The 14729-nt window shown below is 38.6% G+C and overlaps 1 protein-coding gene across 1 annotated transcript in view; it reads right to left on the bottom strand.

The window, feature by feature from the left end:
- The window catches only part of LRRC69 (leucine rich repeat containing 69), an 85102-nt gene that overhangs the window by 54999 nt on the left and 15374 nt on the right, over positions 1–14729 (bottom strand). The window contains 2 exon segments of the mRNA XM_077771319.1: positions 4914–4986; positions 8864–8990. Coding sequence (XP_077627445.1) covers positions 4914–4986; positions 8864–8990 — 200 coding nt within the window.

Raw genomic sequence — 14729 nt, 5'->3', positions numbered from 1 at the left:
TTAAGCACCTGACTCTTGAATCTGGCTCAGGTCATAATCCCAGGGTTGTGAAACTGAGCCCCACACTGGGCTCTGTACTGACAGTAGAAAGCCTACTTGGGATTCTCTCTCCCCATCTCTCTCTGCACCACCCCCACTCATGCTCTCTCTCTTTCTCAAAATAAATAAATAAGCAAAAAATTAAAAATGTTTTCTTTAAGAAAAAAAACTCTGTGTTTCAGTTGCCTGGTTCTCTTATTTTATCTCATACTATATAAGATGTCAGCTGTAACTGACTCTTGGTAATGTCTCTTTCAGTTTATAACTAAGATTTCTTTCAGTTGGTAACATGATCTCAGGCTTGTGAGACCCAGCCCCAGACCAGCTCCCTGCTGGGTGTGGAGTTTGCTTAAGATTCTCTTCCACCCCCTCCCTCTACCCCTCCCCTGCTTGTAGGCTGCTCCAGTGCCCCACCCCCTCAAAAGGCAATCTTTCAACAAATGATGCTAGAGCAACTAGATAAACATGTGGGGAAAAAATAAACTTCGACCATCGCCCCACAGCACACCAGTCATTAATTTGAGATGAATCATAGGCCTAAATATAAAAACTAAAACTATAAAACTTGTAGAAGAAAATATAGGATAATGTGGGGAAAAAATGAACTTTCACTATTACCCCACACTATGCACAAACATTAATTTGTGATGAATCATTGACCTAAATATAAAAACTAAAACTATAAAGTTTGTAGAAGAAAGTATAATATCTTGATAACTTCGGGGTATGCAAATATTTCCTTAAAATGCCACAGAAAGCACTAATCTTAAAATAAAAATATTTACAAATTGGCCTGCATCAAAGTTAAAAATGTCGGTTCTTCTCTAATACTGTTAAGAAAATTAAAAGGCAAGCCACATACTAGAAAAAATATCTGCAATGCATACACGTATGAAAGCACTTGTATCCAGAACACATAAAGAACTTTTTTTAATGTTTAGTTATTTATTTTGAAAGAAAGAGTGCACACATGTGCACAGGGGAGGGACAGAGAGAGAGAGAGGGAGAGAAGGAAAATCCCAAGCACCATCTGCACTGTTAGTGCACAGCCCAAGGCAGGCCTCGAACTCACTAACAATGAGTTCATTACCTGAGCTGAAATCAAGAGTAGGACACTTAATCGACTGAGCCACCCAGGTGCCCCTAAAGAACTGTTACAACTCAATTCTAAGAAAGAAGAAAACGTATTTGAAAAAACACTTGATAGCAACACTTTCACAAAAGAAGATACATAAATGGGGAATAAGAACAGAAAAGATGCTCAGCTATCATTAGACATTAGGGAAATGCAAACTAAAAATACCATGAAATGTAACTTCATACCCACTACACTGGTTAACATTTTTAAAACTGCTAAGATGTAAAATGGTACAACCACTTTGCAAAACTATTGGCAGTTCTTGATAAATTAACACATACACCTACATTTCTACTCGACGACTTTACAGCTCTACTCCTAGGAATTGAAATGAAAAATAAATTAGACATATGTCCATAAAAAGACTTGCACAAGAATATTTATAATAGCTTAATTCATTATAGCCCCAGGTGGGAAATAATCCAAATGTCTATAAACAGGAGAAAATAATTTGTGGCATAATTCACGCAATGGAATGCTACTGGGGATAAACAAAAAACAACAAACTGCTGACAAATGCAACAATAAGGTAAATCTCAAAAAAATATATGCTCAGCAAAAGACAGGCTCAAAAGAATATATACTGTATGATTCCATTTATTTAGTTCCAGAATAAGTAAAACTGATCTGTAGACGTAGAAATCAGAATAGTAGTTGCTTATGAGAGGCAAGAATTTACTGGAAGCGTGCGTGAAGAAATTTGTAGGTTGAAGGAAATGTTCAATACCTTACTGGTGTGTATACATTTGTCAAAACTCATTGAATGGAATACTCACGATTTTTGTGTAACTTGGTATTCAGCAGATAGAAAAGGCCATTAGATCTGATTGCCCAAAGGACATTAATGAACTTTGAAAATAATATTCAGTAGAATGAAGAGGGAGAAAACAGAATTTTAAGGAGTTAAGTAGGAAATTAAAGCAATAGACAGATGGTTGTTTAAAGAACTCTCATTACGAAGGAGAGACCATGAGGGAGGAAAAAGGCAAGAAGCAGACTTTGTCTTAAGATCTACTTAAGGCAAGGTAAAGAGGCTGAAAAGAAAGGAATGAAGGGAGTGCAAATGTCTCAGTAAAATAAGGTGCAAAGTCATTTGCAGAGAGGATATAGAGTCAAAAATGGACGACTCAATGTTAGAAGAGTGAAACTGTATGGAGTAGGTCCTGTGGAGAAAGAAACAAGGAATTCTCTTCACTAATCATTGTTACAATCACTGTTTTAATTGATTCTGCTCTGAATTAATATTATGGCAGTTGGCTTTTCATGTTGTCATTATTTCAAGGAACTAACCTGCACCCAGAGGCTACTTACTGTTAACTAGTTGTCACTCATTGGTTGATAAAGAGCAGAGGAGAAAACAAGGAACTGCTATTCTTGCCATTTCCAGGAGCAGGAGACCTTCCCTACTCTTCCAAGGGAAAACTACAGGAGGTGCACTTGCAGCTTCTCCCTGCCCCCTTCCTCTCCAGTGGGCTAAAGAATAACTTCACAGACTGGCAAGTTTGGAGGAAGAACTGAGCCTACTGGCTTCATCTCTTCCTTTCTCTGTCTCTTTCTTTCAGAGAGATTCTGTTCCCAGAATGCCCACATTCTCTTTTGCCTTCTGTGGCTGTGCAGCTCTGCCCCTTATAGAGTTGTTTAGGGGCTAAACTCTAACCTGTCCAGGTTTCACTCCAAGTCCATGAACCATGACTCTGTAGTTTAAGTAAGCCAACCAACAGAACGTTCCCCCTCCCAGGTTCTAAACAAATTGAGAAATGAGACATGAGGTTCAGAGAAAAGGGAATCACACATCAGCATAGAGCTTCCATGAACATTCCTACCAGCCCTCTACTGAATTAAAAAAAATTTAATGTTTTCTCTCTCTGAGAGAGAGAGACAGCATGAGCAGGGGAGGGTGAGAGAGAGAGGGAGACACAGAATCTGAAACAGGCTCCAGGCTCTGAGCTGTCAGCACAGAGCCCGACGTGGGGCTCAAACCCATAAACGGTGAGATCATGACCTGAGACAAAGTCAGACACTTAACTGACTGAGCCACCTAGGCATCCCAACCTTCCACTGAATTAAACATACCTACCCAGTGACAGCCTTTCCTGCTAAGGCAGCTGCTTACTTCATGGCAGAGTAAAAAGAGAATGCAGAGCCATGTGTGCTCAGGGCTTTTCCCAAATCCACCACTAAATCAAGGAATGAATGGGAAGAACAGAAAGAAAAAGAACAACCAATAACAATAAAAGCTAGCATACACAGAGCAATTCATTATGTCCCAGACTCAACTCTAACTAAATATCTTTTTATTAATTAGTGAATGTAACTGCCAAAACTACCTTATGAATAGGCACTACTATTGTTCTCTTGTTTCAGTTGAAGACACTAAGTCATGGGAAGGGGAAGAAACTTTCCCAAGGCCAGAAAACAGAAATACTGCTTGAGGACATGACCAATCAGCTTAATAAAGGATACAGCCAGAATACAGACAATCCAGAATTATCTATAAAATAGCATTGATCCTATATATTTTGTAATCCTACTTTTTCCAGCGAGAGCTTTTATTTCATTTTCCAACATATCCCTGTAGATTTATACAGTTTTTTGAATATTACACTTAGTACTCCAAACAGAGCTAAGCTTACTGAATTGTGAACTCATAACATGTTATTGCTGCAAAGGTTTTAACTTTTATATACTCAAATTTTTTCCTTTAGAAGTTAGAAAGCTAAGGTGCAGCTGAATTACTTGCCCAAAGTCATAAGGCTAGTTGCACAAAGATATGACCTAGTTCACCAGATCTTCCCTTTCTTCGTTACAGCATTGACACACAAATCCATTGAGAAGCTGAATAAATGAAGGAGCAAGCAGACAACTATTGACATTTTCATTATTAGAAATATTCCTTTTCTTTAGAAAATAGAACACTTAAATTTTTTTTCCAGTTACTCTGATTCCAAACATGACTTTCTCTGTGAAAATCTCTCTGGAAAGCATAATAGATGGGCTAGAGGTATAGACAAGTGAATTGGAATAGACTTTAGGTGTTGCAGAAATCCCTTGGTTAAGGACTGTTCATAGTTTTGTATCCTTTAAAAATCTGGATGCTCTTATGTTGTAACACATCTGTTTCTATTCAACAGGCAATAAAGAGAATCTCCAAAGTCAAGTAAACTCAAGTAGGGTTTTCTCTCCATCTGTCAGAGGAAAAGCCCAAGAGAGCATTTTGCCTGCAGGAGGACCAGGCCCGCAGCTGGCTCCAGAAAGCCACTGCAACGGCAGCCCATCTGTGCAGACACACAGGATAAGATGTGCAGCATTTTGTTGTTGTTGTTATAATAAAATGTGGGGTTTTTTTCATGAAAATGAGATCTTGATTTTCAACACTTTGCTCTTATATTACCTTTCCTATCAAGCTGAACACGTTTTCCAATACTTACATGACATAAAATTTCACATCCCCAATCCTGTATCAGGGCAAACTCCAAGAGCCCCAGAGTCAGGAAATCAAGATCACAATCAACTTCAGAACTTTGCTTCAAACCCCCACTTTTACACCAAGACCACCAACTTATGCTATTTCTGATTTCCCTCAAGTGTTTAAAGAATCATCTGCTCAACATCAGCGGCTTGCCTCAGTCCTTCAAAAGCCTCTCTGCCCTATATAAACCCCACTAAGGCACAACAGATGACCAGGAGGGGCCTGGTGACAGGATGTTTAAACAAGTCTCACTGTAAACAAAATTACCTGCTGATTTCTTGAGGAAGCCATGTCAGCTGATTGTTGTTCAGATTAAGCAGAATCAAATTCTGTAAGCCATCTGTGAGAAAATAATTTTAATCACTTTAGCCGTCTCTTAGAAAATAACTTCTAGTCACTTTTCTATATACCGCTGTTTTCCTTCTAGTTTCTTGCCTTGGCTAAGGCATTTGGGGCTCCTGGTGACAAATGCCCTCTTAAACTAGCTTAAGCTAGAAAGGGGGAGACTTTATCCATTCATCTGTTGATGGACAACTGGGCTCTTTACATACTTTGGCTATTATTGATAATGCCGCTATAAACATTGGGATGCGTGTGCCCCTTGGAAACAGCACACCTGTATCCTTTGGAGAAATAAAAGTTCTTATGTTTTAGTTTTAACTCACAAGGGCTGTCCTATAAATGTTTGTTGAATGAATGAATGAATTCCAAAGGTTCCTCTTTACAGGCCACGCTCATCCAGCCATCAACAAGGTTTGGGGAGAGCCGTCAAATGGCAAGCCAAGCCCCTCTCCCGGCGCGCTCCCAGCAATGGCTGGGCTGGAGAGCTGAGCGGCACCGGCGGTGCGCAGAGGGGCCTCCCAGACCTCCAGTGCGCATGCCCCGCACGTATGCGCACTCCCGCGGGCACGTGTACCTCCGTCTCTCCGCACGTGTGGCACTCCTGTGGGGCCGGTTCTGCGCCCCTGTAGCCGCGGCGCTGCACATTACGTGCGGGCGGCGGCCCGGGATGGCGCTCTCTTTGGGGCCGTGCCCGTGAAGCTGCCTGGTGAGGAGGACGAAGTGGGCGTGCAGTGTGTGCAAGTGCCCGCGCAGCTCCGGGGCCAGCGTGTCCTTGAAGGGGGACGAGCAGACGTGCGCCAGCGCGTGGCGCGAGTACTCGCGGATCTACTTCGCCAGGGCCGGAAGGGGCTCAGGTAGTCTTTGCCCTATTTCCCGGGACTGCGGGCGTCCTCCTGGACCACCAGCCGCTCTGCGCGGGGCTCAAGGCGAAATGGGCGGACTGAGGGCCTGTGCATTTGTCCTTCTTGCCCGCCTGTTGAACCGACAGCCCCGTGTGTCCACACAGCGTGGTCAGGCGCGCCTCTCCGGCGCAGAGCTCGGAGCTGGTGCTATACTGCAGGCTGGCCAGCTGCGGCTTGTCAGGCTCCCGGTGAGGCGCATCTCCCCGGGTCGCACCACCAGCCCTTTGGACTCCAAATCCGTGACCCCAGATGTGGTGTGCGGTGGCTCCAGGTACATCTCCGCGGCAGGCTTCTCCCTTTGGGGCTTGGCTCTGGACTGCCCACGGAGCCAAGCTGTGGCTGTTCCTTCGCCCAACACACTGAGCCCTTAGCCCACGGGGATGGGGTGGGGGTGGGGGTGGTGTATATCATACTAATATAGGCATATGAATGTATGCGTAATCTGTATGTAATGCTACGTAATTATAGGCGCAAATATATATGTTTCAGCTGTGTGTGTATATACATAGGCCCTTGGTTACTCTTGGTAGTCACAGAAATGCTCATGCCTGGGTTTCTTGGGCTTCTCATGCTTCTGAACCACTGAACCAGGTTGTGATGATCAAGGACACCCATACCAGCTCTAGGCTAATACTCTTGACTTTCCCATGAGCTGCTCAGTCTGGTGGATATACTCTCAGGGAGTCTCTGTAGAACATAGAGTTTTCTTTCTCATTACAGCTTCTCTCAGCTTCATATTCATATTGTCTCTCACCACTCCTTTCTTTCCCTCATTCCTCAGGCTTTTCTTTTGAACAGATTTTCTCTAATTTTCCCTATGTTGATAGCCATCCTACAATTCCTGCGGCTGTAGGTTCACAAACAGGGTAGACGATTCTCGAACTGAAGTGCCTGCAGGAACTGAGAAGTTAACTCAAACCATAGTAGTGGCCCTGGCTGGAGTGTAACTGGCAGGAGTGTGCTGAACTGGCTAGCACCTGCCTTATCTAACAGGCCAGCTACCATTCAGCCAGCCCCTGGCCATCACTATCATGTGGGAATGTATTCCAGGGTTGCCTAGTCTGTCTTTCTTAAAATGAACAGACAAAAAAGAGCCAGAAAACCAAATATATATATGTGTATATACACACATATATATACATACGTATAAGTATATAAGTAAATATAAAAATGTATGCACTTATTTTTATATATTTATAAATAAATAAATATACATTTGTGTGTGCATATATATATATATATATATATATTTTTTTTTTTACAGACGATTTCCAAGCTCTGCTCCCCTAATTCAAATTTTTTAAAATGCAGTCAGAACAGAACCAACTTATTTGTGAACCAGTTTTAGCCCACAGGCCACCTATTGCAACCTCTGTCATAGTTCATATGATGAGCTCAGACCGATTAAACTGTTTTAGATTCTATCATAATTTCCAAGAAAGAAACTAATACTGGCTCACTCTGGGACACAAGTCTAGCCATGACCCAGCCCCCTGGTCTGGTTGGCGGGGACAGGGTCATGTAGTACATGCCAGATAACGCTCAACTCCCTGACACCAAACTACTTCCACCCTTGGATAATAAGAACATGCTATAGAACATAATTTATGCCACTCACATGGGATTTTCAAAGTTCAACACCAAGAAATACAGAAACAACTGTATACAGATTACATATATTTTATGAACCTCAAGTTTATGGGCACATAAGATAAAACTTTTTGTTAAAAAAACCTAAATTAGCATTAATTAGGTTGCTTAATATTATTTATATGTATCAGGTTTTACCTACATTTGTCCCCCAAAGTATAGTTTATAAAATAGTTTATAAAATTCTTTACTTGTTTTTATGCCCTTAATTTTTTCTTATGTAAACTGTTTTCTTCCTAAGTAGACTGTAATTGAACCTTGAATCTATGGCTTTGCATATTGTTTGTTACTGTTCTTATTTAAAAAAAAAAAAAAGTATTTCTCCAAGATACATCATTTAAGATTTTAAAGTAAAGAGATGGTACCAGAGTCTATTTGTGCTGTTTGCCATATATACCCCTAATTTAGCACCCCATCCAATGATATTCTTAATAAATGCTGCTTAATGATGACAGTGATTATATATAGCACCCATGTCTCAAAAGTACACAGAACCTTATAAATTTCATAACATAGCTTTAGTTTTATTAGTAAGGTCAAAGCCTTAGAATGTATGTGAGTACNTTGACAATAAACTATTAAAAAAAATAATAAAATAAAATAAAATAACTTTTATCAAAAAAAAAAATGTATGTGAGTATATGAAGCTATAAAAATCACTTAGATCTCTGTTAATATGTTTTGTCCTTAAGCCTACCCTACCTGTGTTTAATAGGAAGAGTGTCCTATTGAGTGAAGTTATAGGTTGAAAGGAAACACCAAAACAAAAAAAGCCGGTTATTGGATCTCATATTTTTTCTTTAAAGTCCTCCTCAAATTGATTTTAATCTTAACATCTTAATCAAAGTCTGTAGTTTAATATTGAGACTGAATAAAAAGTGTAAAACATAAGGAAAGCTTTTCTTGATTTGATTTTCAACTAGTCTCCTCTTAGGTGCAAATAAAGGACACCCAGATTCAAGGGTCAAAATATACACTGATTCTGAAAACGGAAGATTCTGGGGATTTTTTTTAACTGTTGTATTATATATTCTTTAAGGCGGATCTAAGAAAATAAGTTAAATTCAAGAGCAGTATGTAAATATCTTCAACAAAAAATTATTAAAAGGTAAAATTTCTTTTTTACTTTTGCACTTGTTCAATATAAGGATATTAAGTTTGACCCTATAATTTTGCTCTTCTATGACTTACCACATGCTCCAGATGCAAATTTACAAATTTTATTTTNATTAAAAGGTAAAATTTCTTTTTTACTTTTGCACTTGTTCAATATAAGGATATTAAGTTTGACCCTATAATTTTTCTCTTCTATGACTTACTTACCACATGCTCCAGATGCAAATTTACAAATTTTATTTCCAAATAAATGAAGCTTCTTCAGGGATGTAAGATATTTCATCTCTTCTGGAATTTCTTCTAAAAGATTATTTCCCAGATTTAGTACCGTCAGCTGTAAACATACGTAAATTTAATGAACTCATGCATTATTCACCTTCAAACAAAAGACCCTGAATAGTCAAAGCAGTCTTGAAAAAGAAAAGCAAAGATGGGGAGCATCCACAATTCCTGACTTCAAGATATACTGCAAATCTGTAGTGATCAACACAATATGGTACTGACACAAAAACAGACACATATATCAATGGAACAGAATATAAAACCCAGAAATCGACCCACAACTATAAGGTCAACTAATCTTCAACAAAGCGGGAAAGAATGTCCAATGGAAAAAAGACAGTCTTTTCAACAAATGGTGCTGGGAAAACTGGGCAGCAACATGCCAAAAAAAAAAAAACCCAAAACTGGACCACTTTCTTATCCCATAAACAAAAATAAATTCAAAATGGACAAAAGACCTACATGTGAGACAGGAAGCAATCAAAATCCTAGAAGAGAACACAAATCTTCGACCTCAGCAACTTCTTATTAGACATGTTCCAGAGGCAAGGGAAATAAAAGCAAAAATAAACTATTGGGACTTCATCAAAATAAAAAGCTTCTGCACAGCATAGGAAACAATCAGCAAAACTAAAAGGCAACTTTCAGAATGGGAGAAGATATTTGCAAATGATGTATCAGATAAAGGATCAGTATCCAAAATATATAAAGGACTTACAAAATTCAGCACTTAAAAAACAAATAATCCAGTTAAAAAATGGGCAGAAGACATGAATAGACTTTTTTCCAAAGAAGACATTCAGATGGCTAATGGACACATGAAAAGATGCTCAACATCAGTCATCCTCAGGGAAATATGAATCAAAACTACAATGAGATATCACCTCATACCTGTCAGAATGGCTAAAATTAGTGACACAGGAAACAACAGATGTTGGTGAGGATGCAGGGAGAGGAGAATCTGCACTGTTGGTGGGAATGCAAACTAGTGCAGCCACTCTGGAAAACACTATGAAGGTTCTTCAAAAAAGTTAAATATAGGACTACACTAAGACCAGCAATTGATTCAAAGGGATGGACCCCAATGTTTATAGTAGCACTATCAATAATAGCCAATTATGGAAAGTGCCCAAATGTCCATCAACTGATGAATGGATAAAGAAGACATGGTATATATATACATATATACATATATGTATGTATACACACACACACACACACACACACACACACAATGGAATATCACTCAGCCATCAAAAAGGATGAAATCATGCCATTTGCAACAATGTGGATGGAGCTAGAGAATATTATGCTAAGCAAAATAAATCATAAAAAAGGCAAATACGATATGATTTCACTCATGTAGGATTTAAGAAACAAAACAGGTGAACATACTGGGGAAAAGTAAATATAAAGGAGACTCTTAGTTATAGAGAACAAATTGTGATTTGCTGGAGGGAGGTAAGCAGGGGGATGGGTTAAATGGGTGATGACTGGAGGAGCTTGCTTTTGATGAGAACTGGATGTTGTATGTAAGTGATTAATCACTAAATTCTACACATGTAACTAATATTACACTGTATGTTAACTAGCTGAAATTTAAATACTTGGAAAAAATTAAATTTAAAAAAATCTTGTTAGGTATATTCCATGAAAAATTAAAATGATAAGGTACAAGAAAACTGCATGTCAGAATAAAAATATTGGAATAGAAATGAGAAATGCTAGGAAGAATGTGCTGAAAATAATATAGTAATTCAAACCAGGGAAAGGGCAACTACAGTGACCACTATTAAAAATAGCATCATTATTCTTAGTTATTCTATATAAAAGTCTTTCTATTCAAAATTTATGTCTGACGATTTCTTATATGTGATACCTTACAATTTCAACATTAAAATTATTTTTATACGTATTTTAAAAAGGAGCTTTGTTGAGATTCATGTAACCTAAGAAAATGTCAGCATAATCTTAAACAATTATTTTACGTGTACCTAAAATGAGCTTTATAACTGAAGTTTATTTGAGCTTCGTGTTCAAACATCTTATGTTAATTAAAACACAATTTAATTTTTAATTAAACCACTGAACTTCATTAAAATTGTAATACAAACCTTTCCAAAGGCATTTAAAAACAGTTAATGATTCCTTCGTAATTCACTTGAGCATCTCAAAGAGTATCCTAATATTGCAACCCACAGACTCAAAACCTTTAAAAAGTTGGCAAAGGATTTATCAAGATAAGTGTACTCTTAATCCCCTTTATCTATTTCATCCCCCCCCCAACACACACACACACACACACACTTATCTTGTAAACTTATCTTGATGAGTACTGAAAAATATATAGAACCTGAATCATTATGTTGTACACCTGAAACTAATATAGCATTGTCTGTTGATTATACTTGAATTAAAGAAGAAAAAACTTGGCAAAGGGGCTCATTTCTTGAAATCAGAAATATAACCCAGGATCTGAGGTCCTCCTATCATAATGACTGGTCAGATGTAGGAAGACCCCAACACATAAGAAAGAAATATACTCCTTGATCTTCCAATCCAATATATGAGTGATACAGGATTGGTTTCTAAAAAAAGTATAATTGATTTGAAATCTAATTGTATCTTCCAAGATATAAAAAGAATTTTTTTCTTTCACTCCCAAACAGAATTTACCATTCATATTTCATTACCAACTCCAAACTTCAGAGTTTTAATATAAAAATGTATAAAAGGTATTCCTTCGGGTATAAAAAAGGAATCACAGGAGTCTTTTTTTTTTTTTAAGTAAGCTCTACACCCAAGGTGGGGCTTGAACTCACGATACTGAGATCAAGAGCCACATTCTCTATCCACTGAGCCAGCCAGGTGCCCCAGAATCATGGGAGTCTTGACAAATTAATGACTTTTACATAAGATAAGAAAAATAAGGAATTTTAGGCCAATTATGGTTTATATTTAAATNTCAACTGAGCCAGCCAGGTGCCCCAGAATCATGGGAGTCTTGACAAATTAATGACTTTTACATAGATAAGAAAAATAAGGAATTTTAGGCAAATTATGGTTTATATTTAAACATCATCTGGTATTTGATGTGGATGTATGTTAATGATTTAAATATAAAGCAGACATAGTATATTTACAATGAAATTCCATGTTCTTAGAATTCATTGAAAAAGTTTTCCCTTTATACCTGCTTTCCACTGAGAATGACCATCATGTACCATCTTGAAGGCCTCATTCTTTTGTAAAGATGAAGTTAAAATATATTCATGAAGCCAATCTAATGGAAAGATTTAATCCAGAGTCTATGACTATATTAGTTTCCTACTGGACTATAACTAATTACCACAAACTTAGTGACTTAAAATAAGACAAATTTATTATCAGATGAAATGAAATGGGCTTCACTGACCTAAAAACAAAGGGTTGACAGGGCTGCATTTCTTTCTGGAGAAAGGTAGACAGTTAAAAATGCAAGTCTAGAATTCTCTGCAATGGTCAAGAACAGAGGGTAAAATTTGAGCTTTTATCAGGCAGAAGTTATCATGTGGGATTATAAGAGATCACTGAGGGTGAGAGTATGCGGAGAAGATTGAGCCTAGCAGAAGAGGAGAAGGAATGGCCAGTTAGGTAGACAGGGAGGGGAGGGTGGGACACCTACAGCACCTGGCAGAGCAGATCTGCTTTATTGAGACAGGGTTCAGTCGTCAGGAACCGGGCTTTTCCTGTGGAGGACTTTCTCCCGCATCCTTCTGTGAGCAATTTCCCTTGGCTGCTAGGAGACACTTTACCTGGAAATGCCTGGAAGGTTATGTCACTACTCCATCTTCCCAGGGTAGCCTACATCCCATAATGGATGCAGGGATGTAACAGCCAGTCCCTTTGCCTCTGGTGCAAGGCATGTTCCAGAGCTCTGATGGGATAAGGCTGAGGATAAATTTCTCCTGAAATAACATCTTAACCTTAATTCTTTCCCTGTTCCGTTCTGCTTCCCCACACTTTTACAGGTTTATTCTGAGAGCACAGCCTTAATAAATTACAAAAATCTATGACAGGTTCTCCAAGATACATAGCATCACGGAAGCCAAGGTGAGAGAAAAAGAAAAGAAAGCGATTTTAAAAAAGAAGATACAGGTCAAATCCCAAGGGAAAGCTAAGTAAAATAAAAGCATAGAAATAACCACAGGATTTAGCAACATGAAAATCGTTAGTGACCTTTGCTGTAGGGGTGAAGTGTTAGGGAAGAAACACTGATTGAACTGGGCTGTGGAGAAAATGTGAAAAAGTGAAGATAATGGGTAGCAGACAATTCTTCTAAGAACTTTCCCTATGAAGGGATCTTAGAAAATTAGCAGGGACCTGGAGGGTTTGTTTCTTCAAAAATAAAAGATAGTATAGCTTATTGATGTGCTGATGGAAATATTTCTGCAGAGAATGAGAAACTAATGATAAAAAGAGAGGTATCAGTGCAGAATCCAAATCCTTTAGAAAGTGAAGGGCACCTGCCTGGCTCACTTGGTAGAGCATAAGATTCTTGATCTCAGTATGGTGAGTTCAAGCCCCATATTGGGTGTGGAGCCTACTTTAAAAAAAAAAATCCTTTAGACAATGAGAAGGGACATGATCCAGAGTACAAATGGGTGCTGGTCCTGCATAAGAGTAGAGACACTGAGGCTGTATGCAGGAAGGTGGAGGAGGTACATGCAGATCAGGGCCAGGGATGGATTTGAGGATAAAATATGAGGGAGTTGATGGACAGTATCTATTTTTTGAATGAAATATGAAACAAAACCATCTGCTTGGAGGAAGAGATGCAACGAGGTTCGGGGAAATGTAATTTTGAAGAGCCATCTAAGCAAATTTGGTAGGGTGGCCATGAAATTCACAGCTGGTTTTCTGAGTGAACAGCTCCAAAGATGGTATAAAGTGGGTAGATGACCCAGGAAAAGTCACCTGCTTTGGATGACACATTAAATACATGGCCCTTTGGCTAGAAAAGGCTACCATGTGAAATTCTGAGCTCCACACCAAGACTAGGACATGTAGAAAAGGAAGAGGGTTCAAGTGAAAACCTCAAGATTTAAAGGATTCCAGTGTTAACACTAAGATAGAGTGAATGGACTTATTCTTGATAGAATAGAGTAACTAAAGGAAGATTCAGTTATGACCTATGAATTCATAAAGGTATCTTAAAGAAAGGGGTTATATTCTGTCACCAGAACAAATATGTCAGAAGTTCAGCCTAGATTACATAATTTATACAGAAGTTCCAGAGAAACTGTAGCAGAACTGAATTACCTGTGACAAACACCTCAGGACCCAACCTAAATGGTCTGTTAATTCAATCATATATATTATGTGTCCATTTTGTGCATGGTATTCTGAGTACTAGAGTGACAAGGACACCCACGGTCTCTCTCCCATAGTGCTTATATGTTGGGACATGGGACAGACAACAAATAAGTAAACAAGTAATTTCTGTTAGTTTCAAGGGCTTCATATAAAAAAAAGAAAACAAGATAATCGGTTGGAAAGTACTCAAGTCCAGAGCAGGTCATTAGAGAAGACTTCCCTGAGGTGATGTTTGAGCTAAGCTAATTGGGATGTCTTGATAATTGTTTGAGGTGAGGTATTTGAGATACCCTGACAAGGTTGTTCCAAATGGTGCTCTATCACAAAGGGTTTCAAAAATACCAGGCATCATCTTGGTGGCTCAGTCAGTTGAGCATCCGACTTTGGCTCAGATCATGATTGCATGGCTCATGAGTTTGAGCCCCACATCAGGCTC

This window comes from Crocuta crocuta, unplaced genomic scaffold, assembly GCF_008692635.1.
Source record: "Crocuta crocuta isolate KB4526 unplaced genomic scaffold, BGI_CrCroc_1.0 scaffold235, whole genome shotgun sequence".
NCBI lineage: Eukaryota > Metazoa > Chordata > Mammalia > Carnivora > Hyaenidae > Crocuta > Crocuta crocuta.
Note: the sequence above shows the minus strand (reverse complement) of the source record. Positions and strands in the feature narration are given on the sequence as shown.